Genomic DNA, 20143 nt, shown 5'->3' with positions numbered 1-20143 from the left:
AAATCAAGAAAACACACCTCTCTCCTACTATTAATATATAATCAACCCGGGGTCTTTTTGTGGGACTTAGAACTATGCAAGCAGTGTAAGATCATCTGTATGACTTAGTGTGGCTCTCATGTCTGTGGAGGCAGAATCACATGACTTGGCTAAGCGCTTAGACTTTTGCAGCTTTTGTTTGGTGGGACCAGATTCCGTTTCTGAGAATAGAGTGGCATTTCATTGAAAAATGCTTGACCGTCTGCCATTTTAGAGCTACTTGGCTCAGGCCCTTGAGGTGAAGCAATGACTATGCAGCAGTGACTATAAGTTTGCAATATAGGTGCCATAAAAGCGAGGAACTTTGATTTACAATTGATTAAATTTGTAGTGTTTGGAACTGTTAATGAAAATTAGAACAGATAAAAACAACCAGAATCTATAAAACAAGTCCTCACTAAAATAACTTAGATGATCAGGAGTTTTTTTTTAAACAGGAAGATGCAATAAATTAAAAGTACAGTTTCCAAGACAATGAATACTTTATCAAAATGTATTAATGCAACAGTTCATAATGGGTAAAAGAAAACAAGTATCAACTGAAACAATTGATTTTTTCAGACAAACTAGGGATGTTCTGTCTTTTCGTATCACCAAATTCAAGTCCAAACTAAAACAGAAAGGCTGCTGCTCCCGCCCTTTTTGGCATCTTGGCTTTTTTCCAGGTTGAGTAGGCAACACCGGCTCCCTTAGGGTTCAGCTTTTATAGGCTGCCCTCTGGCCTCAGCCTCAGACCCTCTTCATTGCCTGGAGTCAGTATTTCCTCTGTAACTGCCGACTGCTTCTGTTGGACGTCGTAGGTAGGTTTCCTGAGAGTTGGTTATAGGAGTTTGTCATAATCAGAATGAAAGCTTCTAAAATCAAGCATATATACTGTGTTTTAAGTAATTTTTTCAAGGTCACCTGTTCTGTTCCTTTGGGATTTAGTAGTTGTCCAAAATCTGAAAATATTGCCTTTAATGAATGTCTGAGCATTAGTGAATTTTATATCTATATTGCCATACAGAGTCTAGAATGCAGAGAATGTTTAATAAGTGTTAGTGAAGAAATGGTCCTGTGAAGATGTTTAACTCAGGTGAACCTCAGTTTCTCTCTTTAACATTGCATTCCTTACAAAATGACAGTATGTATTAAAGTATTTAGAAACATAACATACTATGTAAATGAAAAAAAATTTTTTTACTGTTGTTAATTTCAGTTCATGGAAAGCAAAGGTTTGTATTATAGTTTCCAATGAATTTGACCCCTGCTTCAGTGAAATGTTCTGGGTTTTCAAGAAAAATTCTGATTTCTTATAGTTGTCCTGTGGTTTTATCATGTAAACTTTAAAATATCTTAATTTCATATAATAATAATAACTAATAATATCATATAATAATAATAATAATATATGGAGATATATATATGTAAGTGTGCAAACTGTATCTCCTGTTTGTCTCATAGCTAGCCCACCAGTTATCTGTCAAAAGTTCTACTTTGGAAAATATAGTCATAAGAGACTAGTTCATAATAATGACAGTATTCATGTAACACTTGGTGATAGTTCTGGGCAAGATGTTTTTCAGGCAATGTTTCCTGTTATGTTTTTAATATGAACATTTTAAATGGAGACTTCTGTAAAGATTTTTACTATGCATTACCTATAAAGATAATCTATTTCAGCGAAATATGGCCATGATTTCTAAGGATCCTGCCACAGAGGTCACTGGCAGAGCAGACCCTGGAGTCCTGGCGGTGCTTCCTGTACCCGCTTCTGGAAACCACACTCAGCTCTTGGCTTTGCAAGAAACAGAAGCAGAAGCAGGTAATGGGATATTATTCATACTGGTCTTTGTAAACTCCATAATGACCGTTCCAGAGGGTTGCTTTGAGGATAACAGGAAATCAGAGGTGTGTACAGGCTTTGTGAGTGAACCAATGTGCAGTATTGCTCCTACTTAACGTGTGTTCTCTCCTGAGATTTCATTTTGCATTTAGAAGACAGTTGTTTTTGGCCCTCTTACTTTTCTGTCTTTTCATAATCTTCCCTCCATTTATAAGTGATTCTTATAAGGGAAATAATAGAGCAGTTATCCTTATTATAGGGAGAAAATAGAGCATTGTAATAGAGCAGTCATGTTTTTATTCCCTGGCCTTATTGAGAAATCAAGGGTTTCACATAAGAGAATTGCCCAATAACTGAGACTTTTTCCTTCAAACTACTGAAGCTTATTTCAACCATTTTTGAATGGAAGTCTTTCTGAAGAATATTCGGAAGTATATTAGGCATTTTCTGATTTATTTGTGAGTTTCTTGAGGACAGGGGTAGTGTTTTTATATCTTCCTCTCCAACACATGGCAGAGTGAACGCCCGCAGTTTGTGTTCCTTGAATGTTTGGTAAATTAATAGTTCGACTTTTCCTTAAGGATTTACAGTTGTCATTATGAATAGGAATTAATATAGCATAGCCCCTTGAGTTATTCAGAGCTTACTGAGGAGTACTGGGCTTATATCACCTATTCACTGAGATTTTTGAGCTAGAAATTGGTGTATCCTTTATTAGCTCCAATCCTTTTTATGATACTGACCCCTTGAAGCCTGCTCTTTTCCTCCACATACAAACACATGCCCACTCTTTCTGTTTCTTATTTGCTATTACCTGGAAAAATCAAGAACTGCCAGAGTAAATCATATGTACTAAGTAATAACCTTAGTTCCCACACATGGCTGATTCAGTTGGCAATGTTACCAAAATCTTGGGAGAACATCTCCCTTTCCTAAGAAGTCCATTGTTATTTTCTCATTGTCCATAGCCTTTTTCCCCTTACTTCTAGGTTCTAGATGGTTGAGAATGTCTTATTGTCAATTAGGTGCATGATAATACTATCTTAATTTGTATTTTGCTTCTTTTCAATGTCATTTTATTCCTATTGTTACATTTGGAATAACCTGAGAACTCTTTTTTTTAATCTGTGAAATGGGTAGAAACAATATTTAGATATTATTTGGCTTTGGGAAGTCTATCAAAATGAAAGAAAATTAGCTTTGACTTAAAACAAATCAGACTATAAAAAGGATTTATTTTTCTTCAATCTTTTTTCCCTAAAGACAAACTCATAACAAATTCATTAGAAAGGATTAAACAACCCAAAACATATATTAAATGATAAACCTTTACAATCTTATCACCCGGAGAGTACCATTGTTAACTGGTTATATTCTCCCAATGTCTTAACCACTTAAAGAGATATTGTAAACATTAATTATGAAATACTTGATATGCACAAAGAATATATATAATGCATATGTAAATTATGAAGCCTCATAACCAGGAAACACCACTGGACTTAAGAAAGAGAACATCCCCCATACAATTGAAGACCTATGTGTTTTACCATGTTCCCATTTCTGTAACTTCCCCACACTCTGAGGCAAAAATATTCTGATTTAAAAAAATTATTCTCTTGCTTTTCTTTATGTTTTAACCAAGTATAAGTATTCTCAAATAGCTGTTGTTTTATTTGGTTTGTCTTTTAACATTATGTTATATATTCACATATATATATGTCTAATAACATCAGAGCTTAGAATGACTATTGAACTAATGATTTTACATCGACATTTTGGATATTGGCTTCTGAGCCAATTTGTATTCCTACACTATTATATCAATTATATTAATAGTCATAACCTTTTTATGTCATTTTTATATATTATTTGAATTTTGTAAATTCTGTATAGTAGTAATACCTATTATTTATTGTATACTTGTTGTATGCCAGGTACTGTGCCAAACAATTTTTATACACATTTATACCTCCTGACAGTTTTAAACCTTTTTTTCACTTAGAGATAATTTCAGACCTATAGAAAAGCTGCAAAAACAAAAATAGCTGCAAAGAATACTCATACGTCCTTTGCCTAGATACGCCTATTGATAACATTTTACTCTGTTTTGTGCTCTTCTGCGTGTATGTGTATGTGAAGGTTACATTTTTTTCCTGAATCATTTGAGGATAAGTTATAGATATTGTGTCCTTTTACTTCTAAGTACTTTTGTATTTTCCAAAAATAGGAGTTGTTCTTGTATAACCTTAGTACAATAAATTTAACGTTAGATGAACATATTGTGTCAAGGTACTATTTGTATTCTAATTTCGTCAGTTGACCCAGTGATGGCTTTTACAGCATTTTTTTTTTCCCTCCAGTACAGGAATGTCCAGGGTCAGGTATTATGTTTAGATGCCATGTCTCTTCAGACTCCTTTAATCTAGAATATTTCTATAGCCTTTCTTTGCCTTTTACAACATTTTTATGATGTTTTGGAAAGACATGTTCTCTGCTCTCCCCAACACTACTCCTTCAACCCCCACCCCAGGCTCTTAATAAACTTTCCTCATTTCAGGTTTGTCTGCTGTTTCTTCATGAGCACATTCAGGTTGTGTTTTCTTGGCTGGAACACTGCACAGGGGATGTATTATCACATCTGGGGTGTACGATATCCATTTGTCTTTCATATGTGAGGTTCATTTGGACACCTGGTCCAGGAGTTGTCCAGTTTCTTCACTTTATTATTACTGGGCTTTCCCCCCTTGCAACTAATAAGTAATTTGCGGGAAGATGCTTTTAAGACCATGAAAATGTCCTTTTCTTCATTAAAGCTTTCCTTTGTATGTAATAGTCACTGATGAAGTTTCTGTGATCTAGTCTTTACTATGGTGGTTGCAAAACTGTAATTTTTCCAACTCCAGACTTTCTTCCACTTTTACCAGTTGGCACTTGGAATGTTATAATAGAGAATCCTCCTCTCTAGTTTGTCTGTGAAATTATCTATCTATCTATCTATCTATCTATCCACCCACCCATCTGTCTACCTACCAACTTACCTACCTATCTATCTATCCATCCAACCGTCCACCCAATTATTAGTAGGATTTTTGGTATGACTCATGAATTCCTATTATTTCAGTATTTCATAATGCATTACTGTACTTATTGTTCAAATCATCCCAGATTCATGTAGTAGAGCCCCTTCAAACTGTCTGTTATGTCCTTGTGACATGCCTGTATTTTTGAGCAATTTCTTACTTTCTGGCAAGCAAAGTGTTGTAGTTTCGTGTTGTATAGATCCAGTCTCAGTACTGGGGTCAGCCATTTCTTGATGATCTCTGGTGCCCTTCAGTGAGGAATGGCATTCACTACTAAGATCTGAGCGTTATGTTTCATAGAAGTTCTTAAAACATGATCATAATCCATTTTACATGTTAAAAAACAAGTCACCGAGAGGCTAAGTAATACACTTAGAGTCATACAGCCAGTAAATAGTAGAAACAGGATTTAAACCCAGGTCTCTGTCTCTTGAGCATCATGCTCTTTTCAATTACACCATAGCCTATAATCATGTCATCTGGTTTTCTCCCTCCTTCCCCCACTCCTTTCTTTCTTTCTTTTTGGTAGTTCTTAGTCTGAATCGATATAAAAGTTTGCTATCATTTAATTTTTGCAGATAAGAAAAAGATCCTTGAAATTAAAGATTCATGCTGTGGACACTGCTTCCAAGAACTTGAAAGGGCCAAGCAGGAATGTCAAGATCTGAAAAAGAAACTGGAGAAATGCTGTAGGCATTTGCAGCATTTAGAAAGGAAGCACAAAGCTGCAGTGGAAAAAATCGGAGGTTAGCATTTAAAATGGCACTGCTACCAGTATAAATCTCTTTGATCTCGTCGAAATGTTCAGTTGTGTTATTTCAGTTCATGTAGGCACTGATTCTCTTTGGGGTTAATGTAAACTAGTTTTGACCTTATTTTTACTAAGCAAATTATTATTACTGAACTCAAAAGAGAAAAATTGGAGCTTTGATTAAAAGGTCACATTCCTTTCTTCCTTTTTTGATTGAACAGGTATCGAATGCCCCATATGTGTTAAGCAGGTGTTCTAGGCTCAGGGGATACAGCAGTGACTACATCAGACAGAATTCCAGGGCCAGTGGAGATGTACAAGGCCCTGTTAATTTCCTTCAAGAAGTGTTTTATCAAGGTTGGAGAACTAGAAAACAGATTAATAAACAACTGCAACATTGAGTACTGCTGGCCTATGTTCATTTTGGAAGAAAGGATGTTAATTAACCCTTTCTCCAGTTAGAGTTAAGGAAGGCTGACTAAGCCTTGAAAGATGAAGGTATTTTCCAAAGAGAATAGCATTCTAGGCAGAAAGAAAAAACATGAGCGAAGGCATATCAGTCTGATCTGGCCTCCTTCCAGTCCATTCTTCACAATGTTGTCAGGAAATTATCAAAAAGGGATGTCTGCTGCCATTTCCCATTGCCCTGCTGAGGAGGGGAAGCTGGGCTTACGAGGCAGCTCCCTGTTCACTTTCACTACTCGTTTATATCCCAGGCTCTGTACTTTTTTCACTTCAACTATTTCAGGTTCCTGAACTGGTCAGGAATTTTCTTTTACTACTGAACTTTGAATATGATATTATACTCTGTCCTACATTTTACCCTCTCATTGTCATTTTGGCCTAACTCTTCCTCATCCTTTGGAATTCAGCTGGGAAGGTGCCTTAATGGCAGAGCCATCCTTGACTTTCCCGGCTGGGTTAGATGGGCTGCTGCTTTGTGGCTCTGTAGCACTTGGTTTTACTTCTATTACCATTCTCTATTTAATTTTTTTGGTTAGCTATCTGATATCCTTTCCAACCTATAACTTCCCATAGAATAAGACATATGTCTTATCTTGTTCATCCTTTGTAATCATGGTGCCCATTGCATACCAGGCAATAAAAATGTTTGAATGAATGAAAGACTGAATGCAAGGGCCCCAAATAATTGCATCATTTAGAAAAGACTGAGTGGATGGGTTCACTGTGTGTGTGTGTGTGTGTGTGTGTGTGTGTGTGTGTGTGTGTGTGTATTTTTATTTTTATTTTTTATTAAAGTATCATTGATATACAGTCTTATGAAGGTTTCACATGAGCAACATTGTGGTCACAACCTTCACCCTTATTATCGAGTCCCCCCCCATACCCCATTGCAGTCACTGTCCGTCAGCATAGTAAGATGCTATTGAGTCATTAATTGTCTTCTCCATGCTGTACTGCCTTCCCTGTGACCTACCTGTATTATGTGGGGTTCACTTTTTTTTTCATGTTCGCCTTTATCACTTGCCTGGTCAGCAGTCACCTCCTGACTCTTTGCTTCCAATCTTAGCCCTCCAGTCCATTAGGGAGCTAGAGCAACCTTTTGAAAAAGTAAATGGATCATGACACTCTGGTTTAAAGTCCTGGCCCTTAGTATGAAATACAACATCTAATTTAATATACTCTAGAAGTCCTCCATGAGCCAACATCGGCCAGCTCCTCATTGCCCCTTATTCACCCTCTTGTTCTCTCATGAAGGGTTTCATTGCCTCTTTTCTGTGGACCTCTTTTCATCTCTCCTTTGCCAAGACATCTGTCTTCCTGTCCTAGTCACACTGCCCGGCTAACTCCTACTCACCTGTCCCCCAGCACAGTACCTCCTCAGGGAGGATTTGACCTCCCCAGACTTGGTTAGGTTCTTCCGTTAGACATTTCCAGAAGCTGCTATGATTTTTATAAGTCGTCGTCCTTGCAATTATTTATTGTCCGTATTTTCCCTTGGAATGTAGACTTGATGTTGACAGGGATTGAGTCCTGCCCAGCACTTAGCACCTACCTGGCATCACTGCACACTGGAAAAATGTTGCTAAAAGGGCCCCCAGTTTCCACCTACAGTTTACTAAGTCTGTTAGAGAGAGATAGGGCAAGAAAGGATTAAAAAATTTTTGAGATAAAAATGATAACCACTACAATTTCTGGTGGTTGCTTTGCTGCTTAGTAGAGGCCCACAGAGTAAATGAGGTATTTGTCCAACTGTAGCTGTAGATACAATGCAGCTATTATAAAATTTCTGAGAAGCGAGGAAATTTGTTTTACATGATAAAATAACAAGGGCAGTTGCATATGATTATTATTTATAAATATTTAGCACCATACATTGTGATCACAAAATAGTTATTCTACATAGTACCTTTTGTAGTTGTTATCTTCTATAATTCATAGACATAGAAATTATCCAAAAAAGTTGATACTTAGCTCAAAACAATAAGCTGCTAAAAGCAGTCAGAGTCAGAAGTCATTTGATAGTTTGGTTTTAGCATTGTCTTAGTGTAAACCTATTAGTTGATAATACTTCTGCTGTTGTGATTGTTTCTTTTCTGTTTCTTAAATTCCCTTTTCCACTGTCTTGGTAGCATTTACTGAAAAGTGATGGAATGAGTGAGTGGTTTAAAACATGCAAGTATATCAATCACTAGGAGAAATAGAATGATTCATTTCCCATCTCATGAGGTGTGTTGAGAGGGGGGGCATAGTAGGAATCATGAGGTGCCAAGTCATATTTATTAAACATTGGTATTGCTAGGCCTTGATAAGGTGCTGTGCATTTATTATTTTATTTCTGTTATAATCTTCAAGGTAGGTAATACTATCCTCATTTTACATATGAAAAACTCAGGTTCAGAAAGGTTGAGTAATTTCCCTAAGCTCGTCCAACTGATAAGAATCAGAGCTAGCATTTAAGTGTTATTTCTCCCTTGACTCTGAAATTTATGCTTTGTCCGCTGTACCACGTGGACTCTATCAATCTCCTCCTCCTCATCTTGAACTTTTTTAAAAGTTCAAAGAATTCAAAATCTTACATGAATTGTGAAAGTGGTACCTACTTAAGCTTAATTTTCTTTTTATTTTGTATTGAGGTGCTTGTCAATGATCACTTATGTGGGCATAAACTATATGCCAGGATCCATGAGGAGCGTGGAATTAGAAAACCCACTATGTTTCTTTAGAGCTTCAGTCTAACTGGAAAATAAAACACATGCATATAAAACATTTGGAAAACCTATTCCAGAAGAGTGTGTAATCCAAAACAAGGTGAAGATGGAATACAGATTTTGAGTGCTGAGAAAACAGAACAGGGATTGATCAGATTAGGTTCATCAGGGAATTAGTGACACAGGGAGCAACTGGAAATTCCACAGTCTCCTCTATAAAGATTTGCACTGGGAACTTACAGGAAAGCAAGACTGAGGGAAAAAAAGACATTAATTGACCAACATACTGTACACTTTCTTTTCTAGAAGAAAATAGTAAAGTTGTTGAAGAGTTAATAGAAGAAAACAATGACATGAAGAATAAATTGGAAGAACTGCAAACACTTTGTAAAACACCATCAAGGTAGACTTCCACTATTTTTCATTATAAAAAATTATATTTTGTCAAGTTTTGTCTCCATTATTTTCTAAATAACTATTTTTTTATTGAAGTATAGTTGACATACAATATTAGTTTCAGGTGTACAACAATGATTCGACAACATATACATTATAAAATGTGCTATAAGAAGTATAGATGTTATCTGTTCACCATATAAAGTTACTATAGTGTTATGGACTCTATTCTGTATGCTGTACTTTTCATCCCCATGACTTATTTTATAACTAGAAGCTTGTACCTTTTAATCCCCTTCACCTATTCTGCCAGCTCCCAACCCTGCCTCTCCTCCGGCAACCCTGCATTTGTTCTCTGTATTTATGAGTCTTCCTGGATTTTAGTTTGTGCATTTGTTTTGTTTTTTAGAGTCTACATATGTGTAAATTTATGTGGTATTTGACTTTCTCTATCTGACTTATTTCACTTGACATTATATATATTTCTTTTAGTAATATACCCAGAAGTGGAATTACTGGGTTGAATGCTATTATTATTTCTAATTTTTTGAGGAACCTCCATACTGTTTTCCATAGTGTCTGTACCAATTTACATTCCCACTGACCATGCACAAGGGTTCCCTTTTCTCCACATTCTCGTTAAAATGTGTTATATCTTGTCTTTTTGATGCTGGCCATTCTGACTGGTGTAAGGTGGTATCTTATTGTGGCTCTGATTTGCATTTCCCTGGTGATTACTAATGTGGAGCATATTTTCATGTGTTTGGCTCTCAGTATGTCTTCTTTGGAAAAATGTCTGTTCAGGCCCTCTGCCCATTTTTTAATTGGATTATTTGTCTTTTTTGGGTGTTAAGTTGTATGAGTTCTTTATATATTTTGGATAACCCCTTATCAGATATATCATTGGCCAGTCTCTTCTTTTTCAGTAGGTTGCTGTTTTGTTGATAGTTTCCTTCACTATGCAAAAAAGCTTTTTAGTTTGATGTAGTCTCATTTGTTCATTTTTGTTTTGTTTCCCTTGCCTAATGAGACAGATCCAGGAAAACATCACTAAGACCAATGTCCAAGAGATTACTGCCTATATTTTCTTTTAGGAGTTTTATGGTTTTAGGTCTTACATTTAGGTTAACCTTCACTATTTTAAAGAAATTGTTTATGGCTAAGAATCTGTTTATGGCTAAGAAAATCCACCTATATTTTCTTTTAGGAGTTTTATGGTTTTAGGTCTTACATTTAGGTTAAGTTTCACTATTTTAAAGAAATTGTTTATGGCTAAGAATCTTTAAATTTTTCATATCAATCATATCAGTATCATACCAAGAGTATTAATTATTAGTATCATTATATAGCAAAAGATATTTAAAAAAAGAAAATCTTTCAAAACCCTATTCCCAGAAGATACCCTGTTAACCTGGTTTTGAGTGTAAACCTTCATTTTAGCCCCTTTGTGCACACACATTTACACGTTCTAAAAATTCACGTTATTGTATAAACTATTTTGTAGTCCTTTACTATAATATTGTAAGATGAACATTTCCCCAAGTCCTTAGATATTCTCCTGTAATATGCTTTTCACTAGCTGCATAGATTTTCATCATATGGAGTTACTGTGATATATTAAGTAACCATAACATTCATGTTGTTGTTGTTTTTCTCCTACTTCATGTAACTGTGTAGTAAGGATACTTATATATGAATTGTTGTAGCACATCTCAGTTTATTTTACTGGAATATATGTCTAGATATTTTTTCAAATAAAGTTTTTCACTTACACTCTCTGTTTCTACAATCTTTGGGGGTTTTTTAGGTCACTGTCAGAAGGGGCCATTGAAAATGCTTGCCTGCCGTGCAGTAGGGGTGTCTTGGAAGAACTTCGTGGGCAGTACATTAAGGCTGTAAAAAAAATAAAGTGTAAGTCCCTAAAGAGATTCTCAGTATTTTAAGGTGGGGGGCCTTTTCTGTTATTAGCTGTAGTGATTTTGGGGACTTTTCCATACTACCTTGTTCTGGAATCTAGCTGCTTTTAGAAGAGATCATCGATACCTTTTCTAAACTACGCAGTAATGGATCATTTTACTCAACTAGTATCTTCTGGAAGTGACATGTGGGCAAAGTTATTTTTATATTGTTAAGTATCCTGTTTACATAATATGTAAAATTACATAATCTTACAACTTAAATAACTAGTAAAAAAGAAAATGTCATAAGGAATTTAAATCAGCAGCTGTTATGTTATAGTAAACTTTTTAGGACCATGGAAAATGGATCTGGTTAAGAGTTCTGTTTTTTTCTCATTTTGATAATGGATTAAGTCATAGATATAACTCTGTCAAGTTCTTTGTGGTCCTAGTGATGAAGCATATCCTGCAAAGCATTTCTCTGGCTTGTGTTTTCCCAGAATACCTCTAGTTTTTAATTGCAATATTGCATAGATTGTATGTGTGTCTCAAAACAATAACCAGCATTAATATAGGTGAAATGTATATTTACCTCCTAAAATTGCTTTTGTTCTTAACAAAATGAGCAGGAACGGTCTCATCATTAGAATCATTGATAGATGTTCTGAAAAGTCGACTTAATGTCAATAAAGTGAATTTGCTTCTCACTCGCTGGCGCTAACAAAGGCTGTATTACCACAGACAGAAAATTTTTGTTAACAGTCATATTAATTGGGAAGTGAAATTTTAAGTATCTCTTCATCCTAATATGACAATTTGTGTGTGTGTATATTGTTTTACATTTTAGATGTTGGTTGGAAGTTGTGTTGACCATGTGCTCTACTTTAATTTTTCCCATTTCAAATACAGAAAATCGTTTTTCAATTAGTATTTTCACATAGAATATCTAATTTTAGGAGCTTACTGATTGTGGAGGAAGATTCCTCTAAGAATTGGAATCCTTAATATAATAGGGATGGTGATATTCTTTAGTTAGGTTGTAGCCGTGGATTTAGTAAAAAATGTTGACCTTAAATAATCATAGTCCCAATCAAAGCAGGTTGAGGTAAAGAAAAAAGAGAACTTGAAAGCTGAGAACTAGTTTTAAATATAAATGTTAGAAAGCAGCATTACTTCTCATTTCTCTCCCTGTAGCAGCATTTTGTACATCTCTCCCATGGACTAGTATTATGTTTAGTTGGATGCTCATAAGTATTGCTGAAAGAATTGAATAAATATTGAAACATTGATTTTCAGAACACAGATAAGCAGAATATGAGTCCAGCTCATAGGACCTCCCTCTGTCTTGCTGTGCTTTTATATGCTTTTCTCTTTCTTTATCCCTCACCCTTTCTGTATATTTCTTTTTTCTCTTCTCTTAACTGGACATAATACATCATTGAAATGTATGCTTCTTTGCCTCATATTTATGGTATTTTCTTGCCTCAGTGTTTGAGAATATGACAGAATTTCTCTAGGGAAAATGCTATTTCCTTACCATATGTGGTTTTCATCATGCTAAAAGGCTTTTAGATGCTTCTTTGAGCCTACCCAAGTGATCAGAAATGCTCCATTCTAATCATTGTGGCAAAGTATAATGTTGAAGGTGTACCTCCAGTCACTTTGTCTCAGAAAATCAGTCTGACGTCTGCCTCTCCTGTTTTTGGAAAACCGCTAATAAGAATGCATTCTGTGGGGATCCCCTCGCCGCAGGTGATATGCTTCGTTACATCCAGGAGAGCAAGGCAAGAGCTGCAGAAATGGTAAAAGCAGAGGTACTGCGAGAACGTCAAGAGACCGCCCGAAGGATGCGCAAATATTATTTGATTTGCCTTCAACAGATTTTGCAAGATAATGGAAAGCAGGAAGGGTGAGTCCAATCCAAACAAACAGTGTGTCCTGAGAGTACCAAGACAGCGTGTTGTCAGTTTCTAAGCATTTTCCTTAACCACAAAATTAACTATTTCTACATGATCAGCCATTGCGGGTTAAGAAGGGCTTATGTCTGTGCTCTGCTAAATGTTGGCAAAACTAATAGGAGAAGAGAAATCCTAGGGCTAAGGAAACTCATTTTTTCTTGAAACTATATCAACTCAATATTCTGGAATCCCCCCCACTCCAGGGCTGAAAAAAAGATTATGAATGCTGCTAGCAAACTGGCTACAATGGCAAAACTGCTGGAAACACCTATTTCTAATAGATCCCAGAGCAAAACTATGGAGTCAGGTATGTCAAAATGAGTCACTTGAAGGGTTTTCCCATTCTTCTTTTTTAGCTATTTAAGATTTTTAGTATGAAAAAAGCAGGGAACGTAAAGAGTGAAAGTTAATTTATAAAGTTGTGTGTGTGTCTAACTTGAACTGGAAACTTACCAAAAAGAGTGCAGACCTCCAGTTCAAGTTGGCAGACTGAGCACACCCACCAACTTCCTACTGCTGCTGCCATACCTAGAAATGACAGAAAGATTTAGACAACAAGCGAAGGAGAAAAATAAAAAATTATAACTGGGCTTTAAAAAGTACGATTGACACACCAGAAACTGAGAAATCCCTGAAATAAAGAAGACAGTAAGATTAAAGATGGAAACCTCAGTTCAAACCTGCCAGATGACAGGTACAAGTCGGAACAGTATTGACACTCTTCCACAGAGGAAGGTGGTATGCGCCAGGGGAAGAAGTAAGCCTAGAGGATAGATACAATGTGTGATTAGTGCTAGAGCAACAGTAACCCGCTGGGGTCACCCCCTTTATTTCTCCTTCTCCTCACCCTTTCCCAGTCCCAATACTGGGGTGGTTAAAAGCAACAGGAACAGAGTCTGGGAATAGGGCAGCGCTCCAGGTGGGCAGCCACACTAAAGAGGAACTGGGAGCCCTCATGCCCAGAGTATTAGGTCTTAGGTCTTGCTATCCTGCAGGTCATTCCTCCCATTCCATGCCCAACTCCTTTAAACAAACAGCGTTAATAGCATACTCAGGATATCTCAAAGATCAGCATTTAACCAAGAATCTCCCTTTATTTATAGAAAGCCAGCACCATAAAAAAAGTCCCTAAACTCAAAACAAGACAAAACAAGAAAGCCAACAGAACTTACACCTAAGGAAATAGAATTAATAGAACAAACAACAGGACCTGAGAATGTTAGAAAAGAATACAGTTCTCAGAAAAGATGTAAAAGATATTGTAGAGTAAACAAACAATATGCTAAGATTTTTACTATTTTCTAGGAGAGGATATAGATACTGATAATTCCAGCATTACTAGAAAAATACAAGTTTAAGTATGTGTATTAAGCTTACTAATAGAGAAATAGAATATGTAACTTTCAAACTAGTAGGGGAAAATCTTGGAAAAAACATTTCAACCCAACAGAATCAAAAAAGAGGGAAAATACAACTAGAAAGCATGGTAAATAGAAAATTATGGTAGGTTGAAACATCATCAATCACACTAAATAAATAGGTTAAACTCACTTAGTAAAAGATTACAAATTCCAAATAGTTTTTAAAAATCTAGACATGTCCTTTTCACAAGAACAACATCAAAAATTCAAAATGAAGGGGTGGAGACTGATAAACACTAGGCGATGCAATGTTATTAGATAAATTATAGCATTAAATACAATGTTAGGTAAATTACAGTCAGCATTAAAAGGGACCAAAGTGATAGCTCATAATGATAAGGGAACAGCCTCCCAAAAGCTATGTGGGTTCTTCCTGTTCATAACAAAATAGCTGTAGAATATATAAAGCTTATGCAAATATATGAAAAAATTGGTAAATTCTCAGTCACACTGGGGCATTTTGAATATATCTGTGGAGAAATGGGGTTTTTTAATTTCCTGAAAGCTTGAAGTAGAGATTGTTCAGCAATTCACAAGTCTGATGTTGATAAACATCCTTCAGTTAAAAGCACAAAGATTATTTGAGTAGATTTTGGAATGGAGGAGCCATGATCCAAGGGCAGTAGTATATAACAGATAAAAAAATTTTCTAGATTGAGGGCAACTAGGTACATAATGACCTCAGTAGAAGCAAACCTTTTCATGGGCTCTAAGGAACAAGGTACACTACTTTGAGATATGATGCCTCTGACACTGTGCTATGTAGGTGCTTTGCTTCTGATCTGATTTAGTGTCTTAACCAATTAAATCAGAAACTCTATTTTTGCTTTTACACTGCGTGTGTGTGTGCATGCATGTGTGTGTATGTGTGTGTGTAGGTAGGTGTATGTAGATGTTGGGTGGTGGGGTCCTTCCATCAACCTTTCTTCATCAGAAACTCCATACTTGACATCAGAGCAGGATTGTAAATGTTGCACTTGGCTTTTGAAATGCTTGTAACATCTATTGCGGAAAATAATAGAGCAGATGGATAGCAATAATAATGTATCAGATTTCAGTAACAAAATTGCCTGTCTTTCTCTAACAAAATATGTGAAAGAATGTTTTTAAATGTCCAGCATTGATATATTTTCTTGGAGAATGATTAAAAATATATATGCGTTCTTTGGAAATAACATAAAAACATTATTTTTTTTCCTCCTCTTTGAATGTTAATTATCTCCTAATTTTGTTTTCCCCTAATTTTGTGTTCCCTTATATATAATAGTACTGCCTCTAACTTCAGAGATGCTGATTGGAGTTGAAAAATCAAAAAGAAATAATGTGAATCAGAACATACCACATCACATTGAAAGTGAATCAAACAGTATAAAAAGTATCCCCAGAAGTATGTGCGATCAAGCTCCTAAGAGAAGGGCTGCTTGTAACTTAGGAAGGCGGTTAGAAAATGCAGAGCTCAGAGACGTAAAACACATGGCTTCCAAAGGATCACATTCAGACTTCCAGTTCAGGGGTAGCAGTTACATTTTGCCAGGCAGTGTGGCTCCTGAGTTTGTTCCTTGTGAAGGTGAAAGAAGCTTTGGTTTGCACAGGAAGAAAGACCTCCTCAGTGACACTGGCTCTGAATCACCTCAACATTCAACTGCATACCCCTTTCTTGGGTCCCTCGGAAGTAAACCCTCACCCAGATATACCCCTAGTCCTTCTGAATCTGGATCCATACATATAACCTTTGGAGGTAATAATGAAAGACTTGGTTTAAAAGTATATAAGTGTAATCCGCTAATGGAAAGTGAAAATGCTGCATCTGAGAAGAGCCTAAGTTTGGGTGTGCAGGACACTCCGGTGAAGGACGCAGTGGGCCTCAGTGATTCAATAGACTGGCGTTCCAGCAGTGCCACTTTACCCTGCAACAGTCAGGACGTGTCATTTTTACAAGGTAGGCCACAGGAAAATCTGGATACAGTAGCTGAATCTGTTAGTTTCAAACAGTTTTCAGGAGCCAGTTGTCTTTCAGATAGGGAGAAAAACAATATGCTTTGTCAACCAGTGAAATGTCAGAGTGGTCATGCACCAGAGCTGTCAGAGGAAACCAAGTATCCACAGCCAGGGAAGATCAGTATGACTCTTGGACATACACCTCATCAGAAAACTGATGTATTAAAGTCAGATTTCAAAAAATTGAGCAATACAGTACCATCTTCAGTGTCTCAGCAGCCTTCAAAAAAATTAAGTGCTCCTCTACCTAGCCAACAAGATAGTGGCTTTGATAGCCCATTTGTCAATTTAGATTAATTGTTGTACAGTATTTAAGAAGAATCATTAATATATTGACAAGAAAACTGGAAGGGAAGACTTCATACCGAAAAATTTGTAGTCTCTACCTATTTTTAGATGTTTCACTAACGTCTGTCATATGAGTAAAGTATTCATATAAAACTACTTGAGATATTAATATTGCCTTAATCTTCCAAAGGCCTGATGGTGTGTATTTAATCTACTTGTGTGTGGTGCTTATATTTTGTTGCTAAATCATCTATTTTTATATTTATAAATTAGCTCTCTGTGCAGTGTTATTTAAATAAACTTGCATGTGGTCTGTAGGATTGTTATGAATTATTTTGTAATTCATAGTATAAAAATGTTACACTGACACGTTTGAAATTCATCCACAAAAAATATAAACTTTGGGGATTTTTATGTATAATCTGCCAAATTTAGTTTTGAAATCAGCCATGTTTAATGACGCTATACATGTACTCTACAAATAGTTTTCCTGGAAATATCTCCTCAAAATTTGATTCTTTCAATTAGTGGAAAAGAGGTATTGCAAGGATTGCCGTAAGATGCAGAGCTGTGTCCTGGTTTCATTATTTAAAATATTAGTCTGAATATTTTTAGTCGGCATTTGCATTATGTCAAGTCTTCTATGACATCCAGAGGTTTTTTTGTTCTTTTTTATAGTTTCACGGTCTTTTATCTGAAATACTACTTTTTAACAATGGAAATAATAAGCTTTGTCATATAGCAAAAAATTTTAAGCTATTAGATTTTTATGTTCACTTCTAGTGCAGAATTGGCTAACTTATTAATGCTGTGGATTGAAGGTTGTAATTCTTAAAACATGCAAAAACGAGTGACCACTTAAATACTGTTGTCTCTGGATGAATTCTTTTTCAGATTCCTAGAGACAGATACAGAGGTTTTAGGTGAATGCAAATGCTTCCTAAAAACAGTTACTATAGCTTTCTCTCCCCTCTCTCACCGCCCTCTCAACCATATTATGGACTGTATTTGTGGGTTGATCTAGTATATTTTTTCAGGCCTAACTTGGGTGGTGGTCGTTGGATGGGTAACAAAATGCATCCTCCTCCTGCTGATAACAGGCTCTAAAAGCAAGAATTAGAAGTGAATCTTCTAGGGCTTGGAAAGCTCTGTTGCCTTAACTGGTGGTGACCAGATGTAGATAAGCCTAAAAATTAGCACTGGATTTCAGTGCAGGAATTGACATGCACTGGAAAAAGGAACAGGCCATCTCTTCAAAGTCTCACTTGTATTCCTGGATACAGTTTGCCCCTTCTCCAACAGTTAGGATGTCATTTCTCAGTCTAGGAAAACTAAACTGCTAAATTTCCATTCCACATGGATCTGGTTGGTAATTGATCATTTTACACCATGGATATAACAGAACTGAGAACCTACCTCATTTCTCACCTACTTTTATCACCTTCGTTTATTTAAAATCCTTGTCAGGTATTTAAACCCTCAGCCAATTGAGGTTGAAATTGGGAATTGTGCTTTCTGCTCCTTTTATAGTATCCTTAATCTCTTTTGATATTCATAATTTCAATTGGGTTAGGTTACTTTATTTCATATACCCTATATACCAGAGAAGACCTGTCTATTCTGAGTAGTGAGTAAATGAATGGACTGCACAGCCAACTACCTCTGGTGATTTTTTTTTTTATATTGTTAATGTACAATTACTTGAACAACATTATGGTAACTAGATTCTCCCTATTATCAAGTCCCCCCAACATACCACATTACAGTCACTGTCCATCAGCGTAGTAAGATGCTATAGAATCATTACTTGTCTTCTCTGTATATACTGCCTTTCCAGTGTTCCCCCCACATTATACTTGGTAATCATAATGCCCCCTTGTCCCCCTTATCCCTCCCTTCCCACCCATCCTCCCCAGTCCCTTTCCCTTTGGTAACTGTTAGTCCATTCTTGGGTTCTGTGAATCTGCTGCTGTTTTGTTCCTTCAGTTTTTTCTCTGTTCTTATACTCCACAGATGAGTGAAATCATTTGGTACTTGTCTTTCTCTGCCTGGCTTATTTCACTGAGCATAATACCCTCTAACCCCATCCATGTTGTTGCAAATGGTAGGATTTGTTTTCTTCTTATGGCTGAATAATATTCCACTGTGTATATGTACCACATCTTCTTTATCCATTCATCTACTGATGGACACTTAGGTTGTTTCCATTTCTTGGCTATTGTAAATAGTGCTGTGATAAACATAGGGGTGTATCTGTCTTTTTCAAACTGGGCTCCTGCATTCTTAGGGTAAATTCCTAGGAGTGGAATTCCTGGGTCAAATGGTATTTCTATTTTGAGTTTTTTGAGGAACCTCCATACTGCTTTCCACAATGGTTGAACTAATTTACATTCCCACCAGCAGTGTAAGAGGGTTCCCCTTTCTCCACATCCTCGCCAGCATTTATTGTTCTTAAATCTTTTCTGTGTTGGCCATCCTGACTATTGTGAGGTGATAACTCATTGTCGTTTTAATTTGCATTTCTCTGATGATTAGTGATGTGGAGCATCTTTTCATGTGCCTGTTGGCCATCTGAATTTCTTCTTTGGAGAAGTGTTTGTTCAGCTCCTCTGTGCATTTTTTAATTGACTTATTTGCTTTTTGTTTGTTGAGGTGTGTGAGCTCTTTATGTATTTTGTATGTCAACCCCTTATCAGATCTGTCATTTATGAATATATTCTTCCATACTGTAGGATGCCTTTTTGTTCTACTGATGGTGTTCTTTGCTGTACAGAAGCTTTTTAGTTTGATATAGTCCCATTTGTTCATTTTTGCTTTTGTTTCCCTTGCCCGGGGAGATATGTTCATGAAGAAGTTGCTCACGTTTATGTCCAAGAGATTCTTGCCTATGTTTTTTTCTAAGAGTTTTATGGTTTCATGACTTACATTCAGGTCTTTGATCCATTTTGAGTTTACTTCTGTGTATGGGGTTAGACAATAATCCAGTTTCGTTCTCTTACATGTAGCTGTCCAGTATTTTCAACACCAGCTGTTGAAGAGGCTGTCATTTCCCCATTGTATGTCCATGGGTCCTTTATCATATATTAATACCTCTGGCGATTTTTATCAGTCTGAAGAGTGCTACCAGAACAAAGGAGGAGCCCCATAGATTTCCTGGTCATGTTAATCCCACTTCCTCGTGGTGTTTAATCTTTTGTATGTGTTTCTGTGTCTCATTTGTTAATATTGTGTTAAGAATTTTCATGTGCATGCTCATGAGGGATATTGGTCTCTAGTTTTCATGTGATATATTTGTCTTGTTTTGGTAAAAGGG

General features: G+C 36.2%; 1 protein-coding gene across 2 annotated transcripts in view; it reads left to right on the top strand.

Moving 5' to 3' along the window:
• The window catches only part of CEP152 (centrosomal protein 152), an 84702-nt gene extending 67561 nt beyond the window's left edge, over window positions 1-17141 (top strand). For both annotated transcript variants that reach the window (XM_036924516.2, XM_036924515.2), the window contains 7 exons: window positions 1702-1843; window positions 5526-5693; window positions 9178-9274; window positions 11075-11178; window positions 12918-13074; window positions 13327-13430; window positions 15812-17141. In XM_036924516.2, the coding sequence (XP_036780411.2) occupies window positions 1702-1843; window positions 5526-5693; window positions 9178-9274; window positions 11075-11178; window positions 12918-13074; window positions 13327-13430; window positions 15812-16839 (1800 nt within the window). In that variant the 3' untranslated portion in view covers window positions 16840-17141. The remainder of the gene's footprint in view (window positions 1-1701; window positions 1844-5525; window positions 5694-9177; window positions 9275-11074; window positions 11179-12917; window positions 13075-13326; window positions 13431-15811) is intronic.
• The last annotated feature ends 3002 nt before the right edge of the window (window positions 17142-20143 follow it).

Source organism: Manis pentadactyla, chromosome 11 (genome assembly GCF_030020395.1).
Source record: "Manis pentadactyla isolate mManPen7 chromosome 11, mManPen7.hap1, whole genome shotgun sequence".
NCBI lineage: Eukaryota > Metazoa > Chordata > Mammalia > Pholidota > Manidae > Manis > Manis pentadactyla.
This window is presented reverse-complemented; position numbering and strand designations above follow the sequence as displayed.